The following is a 22,524-nucleotide window of genomic DNA, read 5'->3' as shown; positions in this document are numbered from 1 at the left end:
TTGTTTTTGTTTCAAAAATTGCAACTAAATATTTGGGGGAAGGAAATAATTTATTTGTTTTTACATTATTCCCCCCCCCCATCTCAGTAACTGATGAATTGTCTTACTTGGAAAATTAGAGTGGAACTTAAACTTTTTCATACTTTTACTGTTTGCTGTACTCTTTGGAGCACTTAATTGCATGTCATAGGTTTAGCAGTATTGCTTAGAGATAACCAGCTCACGTATTTTACATAGCCTCATCCACTTTACACCCATAATGGATAAAAAGGCAATAATAATTGCCTCTTTACTAAAGTGCAAGAACTTCTGAGTGTTCTTAATGATTATATATATTGCTGAGAGCTCATAACAAAGCTGCAAAAACTGTGCTGTTTCTGAAATTGTAATTTAATGTGGAGATAGACATGTTTATGATTGCCCAAATAATTATATAAATTGAATTATAGAAATTAATACTGATAGCTGAAGTTACCAGCATTCAACAAAACTAATAAAAATCACCAGGAAAAAAAGCAGAAAAAATTGATGGCAATTCATTCATGAAATAGATCAAGCTCTAGTTCAAACATTGCGGTACCTTCAGTTCATGCATTCATAATATCGAGTGCTACTTTTTCTCTTCCATCTTTCAATCTCAGAAAGGGGAAACATACTCATTTGACTAACTTATGGCATAGAATCTTACAAAATTTTTAAATCTGATTTCAATTTAGTCATTTTAATGTATTTCTTGTTGAGGGCAACATTGAGGTGTTCCCTCAATATTTAATATCATGAGTATAATATAATATAAAAATAATTTATATTTTGTATTTCTTTTTGAAAGCGCTGTCATCCTCAATTTTAACACATGGCACTTCAGAAATAATTCTGCAGTGAATGATTTTCTTCTCTGATATTTATGGCAGCAAGTTCTTTCCATTTAAATGGTATGCCTGTGATTTGGATGTGCTTGGGAAAAATATAAGTGCTTTTGATTTATTTTGCATTTTGTTGCCCTTTTTGATTTCAGATATTCGTCTAGTTTTTCGTATCTGAGATAGAATATATAATGGGGAGAAAACTGGATCTTTCTGGCTTGACCGATGAAGAAGCAGAGCATGTGCTTCAGGTTGTTCAGCGAGATTTCAGCCTCCGTAAGAAAGAAGAAGAAAGGCTGAGGTAAGATAAAAACATGATCAAAAATGTTGGCCATCTTGGGTTATAACAAAGTGATTATCGGGGAAACTGGAGAATATGGTTGTCTTGGCCTGCTGAGCTGACATAACTCAAATAATTAGGCTGGTGTTGGAGGCCCACCTTTGGTATGGTATGATCTTTGGTATGTTGCTCTGTAGTTGTTAGGGATGTAACTTTTGTTAGGAAAAGCACAATTAGACAGTTGTTATGGGGGGAAAAAATGCCTACATGGCAGAAATAGCAGAACTCAACTTTTACAAGAATATTAGCCCAGCAGCTCACAACGCTAATCAATGAGCAACAGCTCAGAGCACCCAGCAACCAGTAAAGATCAAACTGTCTGAAGGATGCTGTCCACCTCAAGCCTCATCTGTCTCAGCCTAAAGGGGGGTTGCATGACTTGTATCTTTGGGGATGCCTGATCGTGGAGGACCTCCAGGGACACCTGGGACCAAGCTCTCCTGGCCCAAACCAATGTGCTTAACACTCTTCTACTCCTGACTACTGACAACTGCTGCTCCTGTTGGCAAAGAAAGGGGAAGCAGAGAAAACCCTGTTTCTATAACTTCGTATTGTTCTATGCATTAACTATTACTCCTTCAAAGAGGCAATAAATGTCAAACTCCTTCACACAGACCCAGTTATTGCATAGTAATTCATGTGTGTTTACTCTGTCCTGACCTAAATCACAACAATGGTCCCTTCAGCATCTGTGCATGTCTGCTGGGGAGGCTAGGCAGCAGTTGTCTTGAATGTAAACTTTTGTGCATGTTCAGAGAATTATATGTTCGATATAGTTAGTCAGTTCCTTTCTTTTATTCAGAGATTGTGCCTATATGCAAACATTAGAAGCTGAAGAATTCAACCTAGTCATTTCCTCCTCTTTCCCCCAAAATAAACAATGGGCCATGTTATCCATTGTATTGAGAAGTTAACTTTGCTGTCAGTTATCTATGTAGAAAGCAGTTGCAGACAGAAACAACCCAGAAGGAAACAAATGGAACTAGTTGCGAGGTAACTTTTTCACCGCAGAAACTGCATATGTGACAACAAGAATACTGGCAGGGACCTGAACTGGTAGATGCAATAGTTTTTCCTTCCAGTTTCAGCAATATTTCCTTTTATTATTAGCTTTGATTTTTTTTTTCCAATTATTATTACCTTCTTTGGACATGTCACGCTTCCTTATTGTCCAGAGTAGACTGAAGTCCCTATCTGTAGTTGCTGAATGCACAATCTCTTACCATCACAGATAATACCTGTTTCTTTATCACTTAGCATCAAGCTGAATTCAGCAGTAAGATGACTCAAACACACACACACACACACACACACACACACACACACACTATATATATATATATATGTGTATATATATATATAAAAATCTGCAGTAGGGAACTAAGGGGAATCCTGTTTTTGTCAACAATTGTTTTCTGTTACTATTTTCTGAAACTTTTTGGAACGTTAGGAACAAGAAGGAAGACTTGCTGCATAGCCTTAATTCATTTTCAGCATGTTGTGCAATTTCTTGCTTTGTATTGATAGTACAAGCTTGCTGCAGGGAGAGAAGATTGGATGTGGATGGCACACATAAGAAGAATTTTCTTCTGTTTTGCGATGGGTTATACCGATGGTTTTGTTGTGAAGGACTGTCAAGAGCAAAGAGAGAAAACTTAAAGAGGGTGCATGTGGCTGGTTGTATCCTGCTGGAGCAAACATACCATAGTTAGGTGAGATGCCCCAGCAATTGCCATGCTATAGAACTAGCTCCTATGGTGACAGGAGGAGGAGGTTGTAGGGCACTTCTCCCCCGCCAGAAAAGGGATCGAAAAGCCTGGTAAGTATGCTTTCTGTTGGTGTGTGTGTCTCATCGTCTGCTGCTGAAGTTGTCCATGAGACTTAGTAATAATTTAATGGTCACATATCTATGAAACACTGGAAAGGGAGAAACACAGGGACTCAGCCCAACCATATCTGAGGATGCAAATTTTTTCTCTTGACTGTAGTTCATGTCTTTTGCAAGTATTAAAGTATTTTAGAACAAAGTACTTCTCATAATGAACAGTACTGACACAGTCAAAGTTCTGAAGTACAGCTTGATATTTAAGATATGAATTTAACTAATCTTAATGATCTTGAAGATCAGAAATTAAGTTTGAAGTTTGCTTCTGACTTGAAAGTTAAGACTGTTTTTTATAGAGGCTACATCATGTTATTTTTTCCAAAACATAAAGTTAAATGGAAGGATGTAGCAACACATTTTTTCTGTCTTACTATGTAATACAAATTTCTCATAGGGACAAATTTTCTTACTTGCTACAACAGAGATTTGATTTTTCAACCTTTAAGAAAGCAGAGTAGTTACTATATCTGCTTCCATGTTCTTGGCTTTACTGCATTGGTTTTCTAGAAAGTTATCAACTGACAAAGTCTGCAGTATAGTTTCACTTTAGAAGTATTGTCAAGATTTTAAATGTATTTTTGAAAGAAGAAATGGGCATACATATTTTATATATTAGACTCCTGTTACTAAAATGAAAAGCTCTATCTGAAGGTGAGGGGTTTTTTGTTCTTGTAATTGATTTCATGGACCTACCTTGGTCCTTATATGGAACTTGTTAAAGCTTTCACATGCAATACTTTATTATAATAGGGTTTCTGTATAGTTCTTTGTACCGTAGATACAATTTATTTACCCCAACCCCAAATTTAAGTAGCTGTTTCCCCAGACATCTGTCTCTGGGATTGTTCTCATTAATAGCAATTATTTCTAAAGATCAAGAACTGCTTAAGGTAATATGAGAGACGATTTCCACTATGTCAGGAGAAAAATGCAAGTTAAGACGACTGTAAGGGGTTGATGTCTTCAATTTCACTTTGTCAGTGGAAGATTAAGAGTTCAGAAACATACAACAAGTAGAAAAGTTCATCTTCACTCCTACCAAATGCGTTTAAGGTACAAGGTAAAGTGGACAACCATTCCAGAGCTAAACGTAAAAGACCTATGTCTTTTATAGTATTTCAGTTGGTTTAATGTTAATTTACATTTTGAAATGCTGTAAATAAAATGGCATAATAAGTGTATGGATGAAGTTCTGTATTCTTGCCTGGGTAGTTCCATATATCTGCTCTTAGTCAAATGTGTGACCTTCATATACCATAGGTAGCAGTTTAGCTACTGGGAAAGCTTGGATTGATGTATCCTTTGAAAAGAGATGTAATACTATAACTCTTTTAAAATTGAGTATGGGGGGGAAAAAAATTCAGGGACCTTCCTTGAATTCTTTTTAAATATTTATGAATAAAACTTGCATACACCGTAATGTTCTCTTCACAGTAATATGGTTTTCTCATCCCTTACATGAGAACTAGGTAAATTCTGAAATGAAATGTAGCACATGGAAGAAGCCATGCTCATCTTTTGCGTTTTCTGCTGCAAAGCTGTCTTGTACATCTGTGCAGCGAGAATCTTCAGCAGTCATTCTCTAATTTAAAAGTTTCTCCCCAATTTATGTTAGTGTTACCAGACAGGCCCATAATTCTCCTCTTGTACTTTTTTTGTGAAACAGCCTGGTTTAAATATACACACGCACATGTGCACACACGCACATGCACACGCAGGCACACAGATGCGCGCACACAGACGTGCGCACACATGTGCACTCACACAGACACAGACACATACGCGTGTGCACGCCCACGCACACGCCTGCACGCGCGTGCACACATGCGCACACGCGTGCGCACACACACRCACATGCGTGCACACACGCGCACACCCCCCACACCCACACCCCCCCACACCCGTGCGTGCACACACGTGTGCACGCACACACGACACACATGCACGTGCGCGCGCATGTGCACATGCATGCGCACACATGGACACATGCATGTGCACACGCGCACACACACATATGCGCGCACACATGCATGCACGCGCACACGTGCACACATGCACGCGCACACGTGCACACATGCACACTCGCACACGTGCACACATGCACACGCACACACGTGCACACACATACAGACACACACATAGACACACACACGCACACACATGCACACACGCTCGCACACATACACGCGCACACATACATACACGCACGCGCGTGCACACAGACACACGCACACACGTGCACACAGACACACGCACACACGTGCACACACATACATACGCACATACACACACGCACGCGCACACACAGACACATACACACGCGTGCGCACACATGCACGCATGCACGCACGCGCACTCACACATGCACACACACACATGCACAGATGCACACGCACATGCGCACGCACACGCACATGCGCACGCACGCACACACATACACTCACCCACATGCACACGCACGCACACCGCATGCACGCACACGCGCGTGCACACATGCATGCACACATACACGCACTTATACATGCACTCACACGCACACACACGTGCACACACACACAGCTATAAGATAACTATATGTAATTAGTTATACGTAGTGGTTAGTGTGGTTGATTTGTGATGCCTGGCTGTTTCATATCTGTGCAGTTTCTTTTTTTGCTGTGGCTCTCTGCCTGGTATCACATTAATAATATTTACTGTTCTTTGCTGCTTGCTCACCCATAATCTCTTTTATTTGATTGTGTGTTGGTTCTGTTCTTTGGCAGTAGTGTTACATTTTTATTTACTCCAATGTTAGTGTAATCATTCAGAGTCACTGAGGCTATAATTATAACACAGGGACTTGTTAATAGATGGGCTTGGTTTTCAGTGAATCAGTCGAACTGGGCAAACCAGGCAGATCTGGTACAATTGTAAAGGTGCTCCATTTGAGTTGTGCAGCATGCATGCTCAGAACTAGACTGGTGTTTTGGCCTTGCATACTTCACCTCTGCCGTAGAAGCTCTGCAAGCTGCCAGTGGGCTACCAGGACATTAACTGTCATAATTTGCTTTCAGAGCAGATTAGCTGGATATGGTCATTAGCTTGTATGTTTTTCATGGAGATTTATTTATTTATTTATTTATTTATTTTTAATTTCAGGCTTCATGCATCAGCAAAATGGCAGCAATGGGGAAGGCTGGACTGTTTTGAGGGTTGAACTTTAACATTTTGCTGTGTATAATATTTTGTCATATCCACAATTTCTTCTTTTTTTTTTAAGAGACAGCACAGGAGAGCTTGTAAGGGTTTATGAGGCTTAATGTATGTTTGTGAGAAAGGCCTCCTTAAATCTGTAAATATGTAGAAGAGATTACTGCCTTGTATTTGTTTCTGCTTACTACCAGTGTATTTGGCTTTCCAGACTTTCTAGATGTGCCACTGTGCCTGCAACGTCCCCAGCTGTGGCCAAAATCAATTCTCCCTTTTGTTATGTTTTTACAGTTACTACTCTATGAATTTGCTAGTTCATATGATCAGGTCAGGAGTTTTAAATGTTAGTGGAGTGATCATTTTACAGGAAAAAAATTAATATGTCATCTTATTGCTTGTAGAAGTTCTTAACCAGCTCTGTTTCAGCTGTGGGGGTGAATCAAAGGGTGACTGTGCTAATACTGACTCTAACATTCAGAACAACTGCAAAGGAAAGAAAAGTCAGAAGGGTGGGAAAGAGGCAGACATAGAAAGGGGTGCTGGGTTGCGTGGGGCAGAAACCTTCCAGCAGCTACTTTACTTTAGGAGACTGTGGCCTAAGCCACTTATTTCCATCTTCCTATAACCACTGGCTAATAAGTTTCCATTGCCATATTGAGTGGATGCTGAATCAGCTATTTGTATGGTGATATGTTAATGGTAAACCTTAGAAGCTTGCACTGGGGAAGGATGGAAAATGTTTCTTCGTCAGTGAAAATGGTTCTATTTTGTTTAAACCACTGTTCTTAATCACCTGGGAAAATATATTTACAAGGAAGACTTACTGACCTTCCTATACCACATGAATGTATGGTCATAACACATTAATCGTTTAATCTAGCTATGTGGGCTCACTGGAACAACATGAGGGAAGTGTTATGAGTCTAAACACCCACTGTTGCCCCCCAGGCAGGACGTGTCACTGTCTTGCCTGATGTGTCTTTGGTAGCTTGTTGGGGAACATCAGCTTAGATGTCTTTATTTATGCATTTGCACTTTCAGTTGTGGTAAAGACAAAAACAGTCATCCGTAATCAAAAACCATCTCCAGGATTGTTTTATTTGCAGAAAAAAAATATGTGGGTGCTTGCTCAGTGGAGGGCTGAGCTCTATGCTCTGGCTATTCTGGTTTTCCTTTTAGCCAGAAAATTGATGAGGCACTAGTACAAAGCCTAGTGCAGAAGAGGATGAAACAATTTTTAAATGAATATGGTTGTCTTTACCTGCTCTTTATTCCTTCTGCTCCTTTTATGTCATAGGTCATTGGAGCATAAGTTGGCTCATGAAGAGGCTTTTTAGGAAGTACCCCCTCATACCTGACAAAATCCAGAAACCAGTTTGATGCTGCTTTTTGTCATATTACAGTAGGCTTCAGTGTACGCACAAGTGTGTGTCATGGATCTTGTGGTAGATGAAATATGAAAGTCCTCCTAACCTCCGTTTGCAGAAATGTTTGTGTGAATCATATCAAACTGGCAAAATGCCAAATCAGACATTTGGGCAAATAGCTGCTTGTTGAATATGTTGATTCTGCATACTAGTTCCTGTTTCACCTTCCTATACCAGGCTTGTGTCGAGTACCTTAAAAACAAAACAAAAACTATCCTCCTTGTGCTCCCCTTTCCCCCCTCACCCCCCCAAGCTGAAGCAGTTTTAAAGCTGTTTTCCTGGAGTGAAAGGAATGGGAGGTTGGTCTCGTCTTCTCCGCAGGCTCTGCAGAGTTGCAGCAGATGAACTTCTCATCAATACTTTGTTTCCTGAAGTGATTTCATAAGGTGAGTCTGCCTGTCCTTCACTCCAGTGAACAGTATGGGGAAAGCACAAAGAGCATTCCTTTCCATTACTCTGATTTTGTAGCAGCCAGGCACAGCTCTGGCTCCTGTGTCTGCTCATTAACTCCTTGAGGAAACCAGAGAAGGGGGAGTTATCGCACAACTTTTCCCTTTTCTGCCTGTTAGCCCTGAGAGCAAGGCAACACAATGCTAAGGAGAGTGATCAGCACTTTACGGGCTGTCCTGACACCTGCAATAAAAGGCTTGGAGTGGTTTACTGCTCCTCTGAGGGAGAATGCTCTTTGCTGTTCCTGAGTTAGCACAGCTGCATGCTTCTTCAATGCAAGGCTGTGCTGAGCTGCCGCAAGCTTAGTATTCGTTTATGTGAATTTATTTTTGAGTGTAACAAATGATTCATCAGAATCTTAGCTTCCACTTAATATGTTATTTTGCTACTTCAGAGACAATGATCCTCACATCTTTGTGAAATCTATAAATGTGATTGACTCTTTCACTTTGGTTTATAAGACAGGGTAAAGTATATCTAGGGCAGTATCACTGTATCTTGGAGACAGGGTTGACTAACAAAGTTAAGATCAAGACATTTTTATTAATGTTGCATCACAGATTTTGCTACAAAGAATCAAAGTTGCTTGTCAAAAAATAGTGACCTGGATGAATTCTGCATAAAAGCTGGATGGCTTCAAAGTCAGTAAATATATGCTTTAAATGCTTTTAGAAACTGTTACTTGTCATTAATTTCAAGAAAACCGTTCTAAAAGTGTGTTGATTGCTTTCAAATAATGTTGTTTGGGGGGGGGGTTGTGTAAGGAAGTAGCCATCCCAGTAATCATATAACATAGTAATCATATAATGTGCAGCTGTGTTTAGTTGAGGGTCCACATCTGTTCTGCCTGTGATTTGTCCCAAACTCCCTATTCCAACACAAGTGTGGGGCCTGGTACAAAGATGATATGTAGGTTCTGCTGATTCAGTGTTGCTCCCTGCCCCACCAATGAACAGAGGAAGTGATTGCAGTTGACTATAGGGGAGGACCTAGCTTATGCTTTACAAGAGATAAGTGTCCTGGAAAGAGTCTAGCATTGATAGCAAAGTACTTCTAGCTTTTTAAGTTACAGATTTGAATCCAGTTTTATTTTACCCAAGGATGAAAGACAAGGGTATTTCCAAAGACCAACTTAGGCTTAGGTTCCTCTAAACTGGTTCAGTGCACCTTTATCTTCATCTCTCTCTTTTCCATGATTTCAGTGGAGCCCACTGTGAGTATACTTGTTATCTGAATGCCATATGGGTGCTATAGGCTAAGTCTGGTCAGGACTGCTCAGCAACAGTCATTTTGCAAATACAGGACCTCATTTCCATAACTGTCATTCTTTTGCGCCAAGCGTTTTAATACAGGTAATTCCAGAAATGAATTTTGGCTTCTATTTTAAATGTGTTTACAAATACAGCCTCAACTGAGAGGAAATATTGATGAACCAAGCATGAAAAAACATGAGAGATCATGTTTATGAAAAGGTGCAAGAAGGAAAAAGTCTCATTTTAGTGAATATTAGAGAAACTTGTTAAGAAAAAATGTCACCAGCTAACACCTTCAATACTGAACAGGCTGTGGGAGACCCAGCTGAAGTACAGCCCACATACCCACAGACCATGCAAGTTTTGCACAGTGTATGTATTTAAAAAAGAAGGCAACATGGTGTTGCAGAGACATTAAGCTTGCAATAAATTTTATAATGTGGTCTTTGTCATAGGTTATGACTACTCAAATTAATAGTCAGTCTCACTCAGAAGAGTGAGCACGCCTAGTGATAATGAATAGCCATAACGTAAAATCAATATTTGATCTTGGACATCTTCTGTATGAAGAGTCAAAGCTGTTAAACATGACTTGCAGGAGTAATCCTCTCTCACCTGAGTAGCCCAGCAGTGGGAGGAAGGGATGTTCTCTTGAATGTGGACTCCTGTCTGTACAATTTAGTCATGCTGAAAATAGTTGCTGAAAATGTTAAAAGTCTTAAGCACCTTTTGCAGAGAAAGTGCTTCAACTTTGAAAAAAACAAGATACTGATCGTGTTAAATAAGTTACTCAGTATTAAATTATCTGAAACTTTTTAATAGAACTCAATGTGCTATCATTTAGTTCATGAAAAAAAACTTACAAATGTTCATGCACTGATATGGGGGAAGTGCTAATGGGCAGTTGGTAGAAGAGGTTGCTGGGGAAGCTGTAGGATCTCTGTTAAAGCTTTCTAAGGGCAGGGTAGACAAAGCTCTAGCTGAAGTAAAGACTAAGCTTGCTAAAGGTTATCTGATACATATACAATGAGTATCTGATTCAGAATCTGATGCTTCTGAAGATGAAAATTGTAAGCAGTATCGCCTGCAACAGTGATTCTCTGGGAATCAGTTGTTGGGGAGAATGGGAAAGGCAGCACAAGTGTCAGGTCCTGGACAGTTGAATTTCAGGGTCTCACTCATGAGGAGAAAGTCCTGGGCAAGGTATTAATACTTTGCCAGTGTGGTTTAAATTCAAAGCTGGAAAAGCCAAACTGATACTGTGGACTAGGTGACCCACCTCCTGGATACCTGAAGTTCATGGGCTTGGTTTTTAAGACTCCTGTCAGCTGTTCTTGCAGTCTTGTGCTCAAATAGAGATTGCTGCAATTACAGAAGTGGTTAACATGTCTATAACTGATCTTCTGCATGAAGACTTCAGTCACTAGGCTGTACAAAGCCTGTGGCTTTTTTGGAGGAGCGTAGTTTTAACCAGCTTAGGGAATTTTAAGAGTCAGGATCTTTTACCAATGTTCCGTAACTTACAGTTGCTGTGTAGGCAGGACCTAAGTCTAACTTAAGCACTTGCTTCTCTATTTGGGTGTTACTAATGTGGGAAAGTAATACAAATTGTAATACTATACAGTAAAACATGTAAACAAACATGTAAACAAATGCTACTTAATGTACTTTATTTGTGGCTTATTCTTCTTATTAAATTTGACAATACAGGGATGCTCTAAATAGATTTCCATACAACATTCATTAAGAAGTAGTGGTATGTGCCAAGTCTCACAGTTTTGGAAGAATGGTGTTGTATTTAAGATGCATTTTTTGGTGCCAGAAGGGAATGGTTTTACCGTGAGTTTCTATAGCAACGTGTTATACAATGTCCTTGGTTGCATCAGTCCATTTGTGGATCTGTCTGAAGCTGCATGGCTTCCTATCTTAAATATTCTCAACCTTGGTTTTCAAGAAAATCAGAGATACTGCTTGTCATTCTGAAGCTTGTCAACTTGAAATATGACTTGTAATTTAAAAGAAGGATTTTCCTAGAAGTTTGACTTCATGAACATGCATTATGAAAATTTAAAAGTATGCATTTATGAAAGACTGTTCTGCTTCTAACTACAAAATAGTAACCATTCTAAAAAGCCCTACTATGTTATTTCACAGACAAATAATAAATTTATGGAATATAAAATTGCTTGGAAACTGGATTCACTGATATTTCAGTAAAGAGGAAAAAAAATGGGTCGAATCAAGGGTAGTCTTTGCCTATATTTATTTTTATTTTTTCCAAGAATTTTACTAATTTTCACTATTTTGGGGACTTAATCTGTTCTCTTCTTCATGAAGATGTGCAGGTGTCTTGTGTAGCTAGTTCCTGTGCCCTTCACTGAGAGCAGGACCAAGAACAGCTGTAAGAAGCGTCACTGGAAGATGGTAGAGTGGAGAAGGACTGCCGTGAAGCTGTCGCCTTCATGCACTGAAGTCAATGCAGAGCTGTTTGCTGCTGTCAGCATTTTTGATTATAGAAAGGTGCATGCTGAATACTTGTTAATACTTCCTTTCTGAAACCTGTTAGGAGCTGGAAGCCTGTCAGAATCGCATAGCAAAAAATGATCAGTGTGCAGAAAGGACAGTTAAAAAAAGATAAGGCCACAATACTGGAGAGAGCAAAACAAATTTTTTGTTACTGTTCACCATGCTGAAGCTTAGGGAGTACGTCATAGGATCTGCCTCAAGCTGCTGAATCACCAGAGGTCAAAGCGAATCCTAAAAAATCACCATCGTGAGTTTGTATTCATCTAACATTTCATCCTTGAAGTTCTTTAGATTTCTTAATTGTCATTTGCAATTTCTTGAAGCTAAACCAGGGGAGTGAGCCTTGCTGAATGTGATAGCAGCCCTCTGAAAACTGTCCTCAGTCTAAAAGCCTGTGTCATAAGTTTGTGGAAAGGAAGCTATTCTATCAGTTTAACGTTCATAAAACTTGCACTGGATTCTTCATCATTCTGCCTCCCTTCAAACTGGACTGTTACACACTATGATCTGCCCACTTTCCAGAAATGCCATAGCGTGCAAACTAGAAGGGAGCTTGACTTCTGTGTTTAAAAGCATGTTCTGTGTTTATGGTGAGTTCAACAGGACCACAAGACAACTTTAGGAAGGGAAGAGCAGGCTGAGGCAAGAAGTATATCTTAGAGTTGGCTGATCTTTCTTTGACAAACGGTAAAACTTGCAGCATTTTTTTTTCTAAATGAAATTGGTGAATATTTTCAGTCAATGGAAAAGGGGTATGTATTACTGGGAGAAATTCAAAGATGTCAAAACACTATCAGCACTTTCACAATGTTGTTTCAGAAATGCTTGTGTGTCTTTGAAGACCCTTTCTAACTGTAGGTACACTTGGTCACGTGCTAAATAAAATGGATTTGCTTATGTCACCTTTGTGAAAATAGTTAAAATAGGGAGGGAGAATGGGGGGAAGGGTAGTTTAATACATTAAATTATGCATCTATTTCTCAGCTAAGGGTTCCATGCAAGTTAGATACCAAGGTATTGCTGTAATGGGYACTGCTTAAGTTTGTGCTCCTACTTTTTGATAAATGTAAGGTAATTACAATTTACCATTGAGGGGTTAGGAAGTTCATGTTTACTTGGAGTAGGAGCATACATATGGGTGGTTGCTACAAAGTAATATTTTTTCACTCTAATTGGACCTGGAGTAATTTGTTCATCTACTGTTGCCCTTATTTGCAGATGGTGTATGTTTGACTCTGAGGTTAGTGGAAGTGGTTTTTTGCTGAACTGAACACCAGATTACATGATAAAATGACTTTCTATGGAACTGTCTGTTCCTTTCTTTGGAATGAATTATAATTGGTCAATGTGACACGTGGTTATACCTCTCTTCCTTTATTGCTTTAATCCTTTGATTCTTCTGCTGGTTATGATTTATATAAAAGTTTTCCTGAAAGAAGCTGAACTCAAACATACTTTTTTTTTTCCTTTTGCTCTATTATAGCTATTAAAAATTAGAATGGGTGACATCATTTATTATATGTTTTGACTGGTATCCAAACACCATGAAGAAAAATACATAAATCTATAAAGCTGGCTTACAACAGGACTAGTATCTTCAGAAATTACAGGAGGTTTGCATTAATGCAGTTCTTCAGTGTATTACAGAGATGCAAACCTGATACAGCCCTGTGGCAAATTAGTTGGGTTCTTGCTGCTGCTCAGATTATAATTTGGCTAGTAAATACTGAAGGATATAAGATGTAAATGGTGTTCTGATTCCTCAGCACTTTCTCCATTAAAGGATAGTCTGGAAATTTAGCTGGCTTTTGTCAAGCATGTTGGAAGTGAAATAGTTTGGAAACAGAGCACCAAAATTCCCCGTTTGTATCTCAATCAAAAAAACTTTAAATTAAGAAGCAATTAGACAGAGAAGCCTGCTTGAGGTGATGGGGATTTAGAGTTGTATGCTGTAAAAACTTTTTTTGGCTGAGATTTGACAAAAGAAGTTTCTCTAATATCTTTCTCAGCTACTGCAACGCTGTCAGTGAGGTTGGCTGATGTGCTGGTGGCATGTCCTACTTTTTCCCTGTTTTCATCAATGCATCAGGGCTTTTCATTTCTGCTCTGAACATCTCATTGAGAGGGAGGGAACCATTATATCTAGATACAAGACTTGTTTGTTAATAGGAGGGCAGTTCCTTAGTATTTCTGCAGTGGTCCTATGGACTTTGTATAGTTCTTGAACCTTTTGGATGTGATTAGTTTTTTACTTTTGATTTTTTCCTTAATTTTTTTTAATTCCATGTATAAGAGAATAAAATACATGTGTGCTTCTAGTAGGCATTCTGAAAATATGATTAGTTTTAAAGGCTTCGTTGTAAGACTTTTATTCAGAGTTCAGTCATCTGGGAGGTAATTCTGTGGCCATCTTCCATTGCCTTGGTCGCACAAAAGAATGAAACTGTCTTTTGAATTGATGCCTATGCAATTGATGGCAAGATGTTGCATGTGACATCTCTTGAAAACTTTATCGAAAAGGATTGTGGTTTAAGAGGAAAACAGTCATACTTGTTGACAGCTGTGCAGTATCTCTTGTTAGATAGAAAGCCATAATCTAAATAATACTGTCAAAAGTAAGGAAGTCTGTTCTTTATTGCAGCGTATCATTTGAAGCTTGTATGTGCTTCATAAACATCGTCTGTTGATTTATCAGTATTTTGATATTACAGGTAGCTGCATTTAGTGCATAATAGTAGAATGTGAGGTCTGTGTTTCAGATACAGATCATTGGTCATATATATGAAAAAAAATTTTTTTTACTGTGAATTGATTAAAAATTATGAATGTCATATTCCCTTTCATATTTTGACCGTATTTTGTTCTTGAGAACAGTTTTTTATTGCTGATATAGAACAAACATCTGTCTGTTCACAGGAAGTAATGAATAACTGGGTTTTAAGGCTGTGAGTCTGATAAAAATGATAGTGGATTTAAGTTCAGAAAGGAACTCTTGAAGTTTATATACATCAGCCCAGGACTGGTGGATTGTCTGTGTCTCAAAAGGCAAATTATGGTAGCCTGGTCATTGTTTTTACTTCTATCATGTGGACTTTCATTTCTTTTTTCCCTTTAGACTTTGATTGCTGGTATTGTATATAACTTCATCTAATTGGCACAATCACACTGGCAAAGTGTGCCTTTTAGAGTGTCAGAATGGGTGACAGTCGTGGAAGACAGCTGTGGGAATAAGAGACTTATAGCAAATCAAACATAAGTCCTTCTTGTTGTACTCTGTTAATGTGTGTTAGACTTTGAGCTCTCCAAAGATGCAAACTCAGGATCTGAAAAACTAGCTTATCTCCAAGTGGCCCAGTTTCAGAGAGACTGGACGTTTAGATTGCATTAATAATAGCATAATAATAAAACACTGAGTCATTTGGATGACAGTTCTATCAGCCAACTATGCCAGAGATTTTTCTAGCTTAGATTGTATCAGTCGTCTGTAAGTTACTGCTGAAAGATGTCCTTTAAATGTTTTGTGGTGGGCCTGAGAAGGGACCGTCTTTAAATTCTTTACACTTGTCAAACTACTAATTTAGTTCTAAGCTGTCTTTTTTTTTTTTTTCTTGCTCCATTCTGAGTAAAACTGAGTACAGAATCAAAATATTAGTAGCACAGGAGGAAATCACTTCTCAAATCAAACAAAACATCATGCTAGTCCTTAGTACCGTCCACGAAGCCCTCACAGTGTTTAGCTGACCAGCAGTTCTTATTTAACTTATTTGTCTTTAATCAGTCCAGGAAGCAATTCCAGGCACTTTAGAGCAAAGTCTTTCTGCTCTTGGGTAATGTAAAAAGACGTGGCAGCTCATTTAATCAACTCTAGGAGTCAGTTTCATAAAAGAAAGGACAGCAACTTCATCTTCTGCAAACAGGAATTCACTTTGTACACTTCTCGGGAGTACTCAATTTTGACCTATCTGCCCCTGGTTTGGCGCTGGCATTGGCACTTTTTGTGGCAACTTGGGTCATTTCAAAATTGTCCATTTGCTCCCTTTCCCTGCAGTATACTGTAGCTGTGTTGATTAAGTAAGGTATGCCTCTGATGCATCAATCATTTCTGCTAGGCAGGGAAGTTGGAACTCCTGGAATTCAGCAGTTAAGCAGTCTGGCAGGAGACTATTGGCTTGGGAGTTCCTACGTGAAAATGCTTTTCCATTCAAGCAGTCCTGGCCAAGCAACACCTACTTTGAATAAGTTAAAGGAGAGTGTGACTATCTGGTGTCATCCCCTTGAGTAGAAATGGTGATCATATAGTTATATAAATAAAAATATCTTAGTATTGCAGGGATTAGTGCTTTAGCAGTGATGATTAATGTGGTGAATAAATACGCAATACATAATTGTAGTGTATGTGAACAGGCAGCTATTTTGGAAACAGCTATGATGCTTTCTTCACTCAGTGAAATAATCTCCTAATCCTGATGTTTGCTATTGGCTACAGAAGAGTAACCTCTTAGAAATTTGGCAGAAGGTTTCAGGCATCTCTTTGATGTCTCCACTTTTAATTTGCTTATTGTGGTGGGATTATCTTTGATTTTGTTTGCTTCAGCACTTTATAATACTTCGTAATGGTGATTGGGGTTATTTGAGACAAGGGAGTTTGGGAAGAAAGATGGGGAAGAAGGAGGAAAAAAGAACATTGCAGAAGTCACTGTCGTCTGGTGAAACCAATGGCTCATATTCATTTTATCTTGCACATCTGTCTTCATGATTTGGCTGCCTCTAGTATGGTTTATGAATCTAGTTCAGTTAGCTTTGCTTGGATAAAATTCCTCTTCAGTATTGAGTTTTTCTTCACTCCCAGATGAATGCTTTCACTTCAGGTAATAGCAGTTAGCATGGAGGATTTAAAGTTGGGACTTGGCCTCTGTCTTTCTGAGTAGTTAAAAACAGCCAGGGAGGCATTTCAAGAGGCTTAGGCATTTAAGTTATTGCATTTTGGAATCTGGTCCTACTTCCTACCAAATGTTTTAGGTGCCTAATATAGTAAAACTGAGACTGAATTAGCTTATGGCGGAGATGCTAATGGGTATCAGTTTTTGTGAAGCACACAAAAATTGGTTGACAGAAAAGCAAACATTATATTTTTTGTATGCTGCCAACCTTGGAAAAGTAAATGCAAATCCTCCACAGATGTTTATAACTGGAAAATGACAGGTGTTAGCAGCAGTTACATTTCAGTGCTGCCATATTAATGAGTAAAACATCACCAGATACCTTATGTTTGAATATACATTAAACCAATTTATAGTTAAGATTTTTGTTTACCCTTTGTATTTAGGAATGCAGAAGAAAAATTTGAGGATATTAAAAACTTCCCAGACCCCTTTCTCATCTGTTAAGTGACTTAAGGGACAGACAAATTCTGATGCATTATTGATGAAGGGCCTGGTCTGCCCTGAAAACACTAGGCATTTAATGAAAGACTCAGTAAATAATATCTTTGGTTCCTTCACATTTCCTTCAGATTGGCCAGTAGTGCTCCTTAGCCCTCCACAGAGCAAAAACTATATAGTAATCTTGAAATCCATTTAAGAAGAGCCCATATTATCTGCATTGTCTTTCTAATAAGTTGTACTGACTTAGCTGGGCTAACTGTCTGGGAGTAATGGAACAGGGCCTTTTTCCATGTAAACAATAAACCTTTGGTTGTGTAATAGTGGAAATAAACCAGTAATGTCTATTACTTCCATTTAAAATAGTCTGTGTACCAGTGATAAAAATGTACATTAGAAAGCTGGATTAAAAATAAATAAGCCTGAAACATGTGATCATGAGATGATTTGCCTATCATATTTCATCATAGTCATATGTAGATTATTCTAAAAAATCAATGTGTTGTGATACATTTCATAAATGTTTTAGAAGATGTGGATTTTAGGAATCTTCATTTCTCTAGAGTAAGGTTTCAGAGGAGGCTGTTCGTATTCAAGTGCTGAATAGATGTAACTATACATATGTAGGCATGCATATCATATGATTCCTCTTCCTCCTCTCCCCCCCCCCCACTCCTCCTCTTGTTTGTTAAGCAGTGAAATATTGAAAACAAAGCTTTAAATCCTGCTAAGGGTTCATCTTCCTACCTGGGTCACGAGTTATTATTATTCCCTCATTTGATTTGATCACACATGATGTGCTTCCTAGAAAAATATTTAAGGTTTGTTTTAATAGGTAAGCAAATGTTTAGAAGATTGCTACATCTTGCCACAGTTTCAGAGGCTGAGGCAGTAAATATTCTGCTTCTATGGCCATAATAAACCACACAGATTGCTTATTGCGGAACACTTGGGTTATATAATTACTGTCTGTGCGTTATCGACTTCAGTAAAAGCAACGTAATGGTTCTTTTTAAACAAAACTCACAGTTTCGCTGATGGTAGATTAATAAAAAGCTGACTGCTTTCCTGGCAAGAATCATTTGGCAGGGTATCTGTTTGCCCTAATGATTTTTGTAAAACCTTGTGGAATTACACAAAAAACCTTCCTGGAAAGAGAGCCTGCCGCAGTGAGGCTCTGGTAGAAGAAATTCATGTGGTCAACAGCCATCATTAAAAGCAGCAAAGTCTGCTGTTTCATGTGGACCAGAACCTGGTTGTCATTGGCATTGTGGCAGTCCCCACTGTTGGTGTAGAGCACTGCAGCTGCAGGAAGCTTCTCTTTGTACTGGGCTTGCGTAGGGGTACTTCAACATCCTGCCATTTCCTTGGTTCATGAAGTGTGTGGTGGGGGGAGAAAATGTGCACTTACATCACTGAAATGAGTGCCTACATGTCTCCATATATAATACAAGATGGAGTCTTGAAGCTATCCTTGTGATGCCCCATGTTGGGGAAGAGAGGGAGGTAATTTAAAAGCCTTTGACCAAGATGCTGCAAGGTGCAGCAGGTATGACTGACATTAGGTGAAGTCCTGTATTTACTGTTTCTTGGTGATCTCTTATCAGATGAGTTCCCTGTCCCCTTACTGCTAGCTCTACAAACTTGACTGCTGCTGCAAAAGTTGAGCTGAGTTCTTTCAATTTTATGCCTTACTACCCGTTTAAATCCCTGCATTAGTAGTGAGATGGTATCGCTTGTGTAGCCTTTTTATCGCTAATAGGGTTGCATGATTGTGAGTAATTAGATTGTTTGAAAGAGATTGCACAAAGAGTAATAAAAGCATCTGTATTTCATTTTAGCACTGTTGTGTCATCAGGGCTTCTGGGGAATAAGAAGTTATATGCTTATTTTCATCAAACAAGTATGACTGTCAATATGCAGTGGGAGTGAGTCTGTAACTAAAAAAAAAAATAGAGGAGAGTTGTATTTCAGTTGAGGTTAATGTTTCTGGAATCATCACATCAAGAACCCGCGCCTGATGCACTTACGCCTCTATAATTAAAATTTTAGGCATACAGAACCTTTTATTTGAGCCCCTTTAAAATGAGTTTTCTTAAAATGTTTTCACTTTGCCTGGATTAAACACAATATTATATCAGATTTCTATATCTGTTAAAGTAAGCCTTTCATGGAAAATACTTTGTCTATAACTAGGGACCTAAATCTTTCTCATATTTAGAGAAAATTGCAATTATTTAGCTACTTGAGTTGTATTTTGTCCATCCACTTATTGTCAGTTGCATATTAATGATTAAGGATTAAATCATCATTTGAAAAGCAGATTTCAGAATAGGACATGTATCTGTATACTGTGCAGTAAATTGTTGTAGAGAAAGTCGCAAATGGTGTGGTTGCAAGTGCCTCAATTTCTAATCTGTAGGAGTTTCTCGTTTGATCACATAAAAAATCTTTATTGTATGATTAAATTTAGGCTACAAAAGAAAATTAATTATCCTGTATTTGATTTTTGTAAAGTAGTAAGGGAAGGAGGAAAAAAATTTTTTTTTCTTAAACCATTAGAGAGCGTACTCCTCTTCCCCCTTGCTGTGCCCCCCCCCCACTCCAGTATGTAAGGATGACATTTCTGTACTCTCCTCTCTGTTTGCAGTTGAAGGTTTTCTACATGTGTGCTTTGGACAAATGTAATATTTGTATCTATGGTCTGCTATGCCTTTTTGTCTACTCCAGAACAAATTTGCTTCTTTTTTGCTTACAAAATACAGCAATGCAGCGTAGTCATGATATTGGCCTCTGACCTTGGGGCAGTTTTTCAGCATCTCTTTGTAACTGTTTTCCTCTGTAAATATGTGTAAGGTTATTTATCTGTCTGGGTTATAGTATTGTAAAACTTTATTGCTTATCTGGAGAGGGAGAGAATGCGAGGGAAACTTAAGATGTCTGAAGTCTTTATCCTCACTACCAGATGAATGCCCAAAGAAGTTCATCTGCTTATACAATGAAATGGTTTGCAGCTCCGTATATGGTAGCTAAAATTCCCTTACTGCTCTTGCAGGATGTACACATCCACTTGAATGCTCGTTAAGTATTGCCATGACTAGTTTTCCAACTTGGTTGGTCTCTCACTCTCTCCTCTTTATACCTTCTGTGCCAAAACAGTGTTCCAGAGACAAATCATGGCTTGATTCACTCAAACAYGTCTTTCTGTACTTCTTGCCAGGTGGTCTGTCATTGTTTCAGTAACCCTGAACGCTAGAGAGATCAAAAGATCGTAAAATACCTGGGGAAAAAGATTCTAAATAGTGAAGAGATGGGAGAGCTTGCCTGTCTCCCACCTGTCTCTCCCTAGTGATAGGAAGTGGAGAACACTTTTTTAAAAGAGGCCTTTCTTGCACTGGCTGCCAGGTGCTCTCTGGCATCCTCTCAAGGCTTTCTTTGTCCTTACAGACCAATTTGCCAGTTTCAGTGAGGGGAAAATGTATGTGGTGGTTTTAAGCCCATTGGCCTGCTTTTGTTTGTATCTCTTGCTTAGGGAATAACTGCCCAGGGCAGTAAAGCTAGCTGAGACAGCAGTCAGTAAGACCTCACTAGTGCCAGGTGCCACCAAACTGACCTACAGCCAGTTAAATGCAGCATGTCTGTGCCTGCAGGGCTTACTAGCTCCCAGGCAGTACAAATGCGACTAGATTGCTTCTGGCCTCAAACAGATCTGTTGTGCTTCTTAGTGTGCTACACCACAGATGCAGTTTTAAGAAAAACATGTGCAATGCACCTACAAAAAAGAGGGCTATGCAAGTGAGAACCAACTATTTGTTTTTGTGTAAATGTTATTCCTTGTAACTGAATGGAAGGGAGAAGCTAAATCACTCAGTGTTGTCAACTTAGATATTGAAAATACAACCTACCATCAAGGGAGTCAACTCTCAAAGCCCTCTGGTTAAAATGATAGATGCAAAATTCTTTTTATTTGCTTTCTGCTAGGCTCTTAAGTTAGAGTAGTATTCTCTGCTGTGTATGTTTTTTTTAAAAAAAAAAGTGTCTGTTCCTTGGAGTATTCAGAGCTGTACATTATTGGACATGTTCTTTGGGCAAATAAGCCTTTGCTTTCTAGGAGTCTTTCTGTCATCTTGTAATGTAAGCTTCCCATTTCGTATTTGTATTATCTTGCTCTTGAAGAACTACAAATGTCATTGGTTTAAATAATCTATTTTTGATTTAATAAAAGTGAACTTGGCTCTTCTGAATGCACACAGTAAAATGTGGTTGATGGTTTTTAAAAAATGTTTATTACTGCAATCAGTGTATTCAGACCTCTGATTGCTTTAATATAATTAAGATTATGATACCTGTAAACTCACTGGACTGGAAGGACAGACCTTTACAGCATATGAGGAAAGCCTTTTAATTTAATGGATTTCTCTTGGAGTAAAACTAAAGTAGTGCAGTGATAAATTGGGTCCAATATATTAAGCTACCAAGAATATTTTTACAGTGCCCTCTTTGAAACGTGAGTCACACATACCTGGCAGGGATAAATGCAGAATCTTTCAGGGTTATTTAATACCTGTAAAATCCCATGGAATAGGTTTAATAGTATGTGTGGAACCATAGGTGTCAGAGGCATTGATCAGAGGGAGTTTAAAAGGGTTGCTTTGTTTTGGGGAAATAAGCCTAATTTGAGTAGAGAGTGTGCCATTTGTTGTCCCCATCCAGCAACTGATATTTTTTTAACCAGATTTTTGGCAGTGCCTTTTCCTGTAAAGAGTGTTATGGGAGAGTTTCATGGCTATTGCAGTACATTATTTCACAGGACAAATGCAGCTTTCACACTTTTGAAATGTCTGTAATTGCTCTTTTTTCCATAAAATGTTTCTGATTGTTACTACGGTAGTGCTGCCTGCTCTGTCCTCTCAGCTTACAGCAAAGTTCTTCAGAGAAGTCATGTTTACACTGTATGCCTAATTCTTACCTGTTTCTGATTTACGTATGCGTTCTGTCTGTCTGTCTCCCACTCTTGCTTGCTCACTTGAAGGATTGCAACTCCTCTTTCCTGTGCTTTTTGGCACTAGTAAAGAAGCAGAAAGGAAGCAGTTGGAGCCCATCCATGAGCTAGGTCTGCCTTTCCTACTATAGCCTAATGGCAGCTCAAATACAGTGTAAGTTGTGTTGCATCTCATTTTGAAGTTGGCTGTTCTATTAGCTTTCATGTT

At 38.7% G+C, this 22,524-nt stretch overlaps 1 protein-coding gene across 3 annotated transcripts in view; it reads left to right on the top strand.

The window, feature by feature from the left end:
- The first annotated feature begins 1,054 nt into the window (after positions 1-1,054).
- Positions 1,055-22,524, top strand: part of MYRIP (myosin VIIA and Rab interacting protein) — a 215,692-nt gene continuing 194,222 nt past the window's right edge. For all 3 annotated transcript variants that reach the window (XM_026088387.1, XM_026088385.1, XM_026088386.1), the window contains exon 1: positions 1,055-1,164. In XM_026088387.1, the coding sequence (XP_025944172.1) occupies positions 1,055-1,164 (110 nt within the window). The remainder of the gene's footprint in view (positions 1,165-22,524) is intronic.

Source organism: Apteryx rowi, unplaced genomic scaffold (assembly GCF_003343035.1).
Source record: "Apteryx rowi isolate R43461 unplaced genomic scaffold, aptRow1 scaffold_769, whole genome shotgun sequence".
NCBI lineage: Eukaryota > Metazoa > Chordata > Aves > Apterygiformes > Apterygidae > Apteryx > Apteryx rowi.
This window is presented reverse-complemented; position numbering and strand designations above follow the sequence as displayed.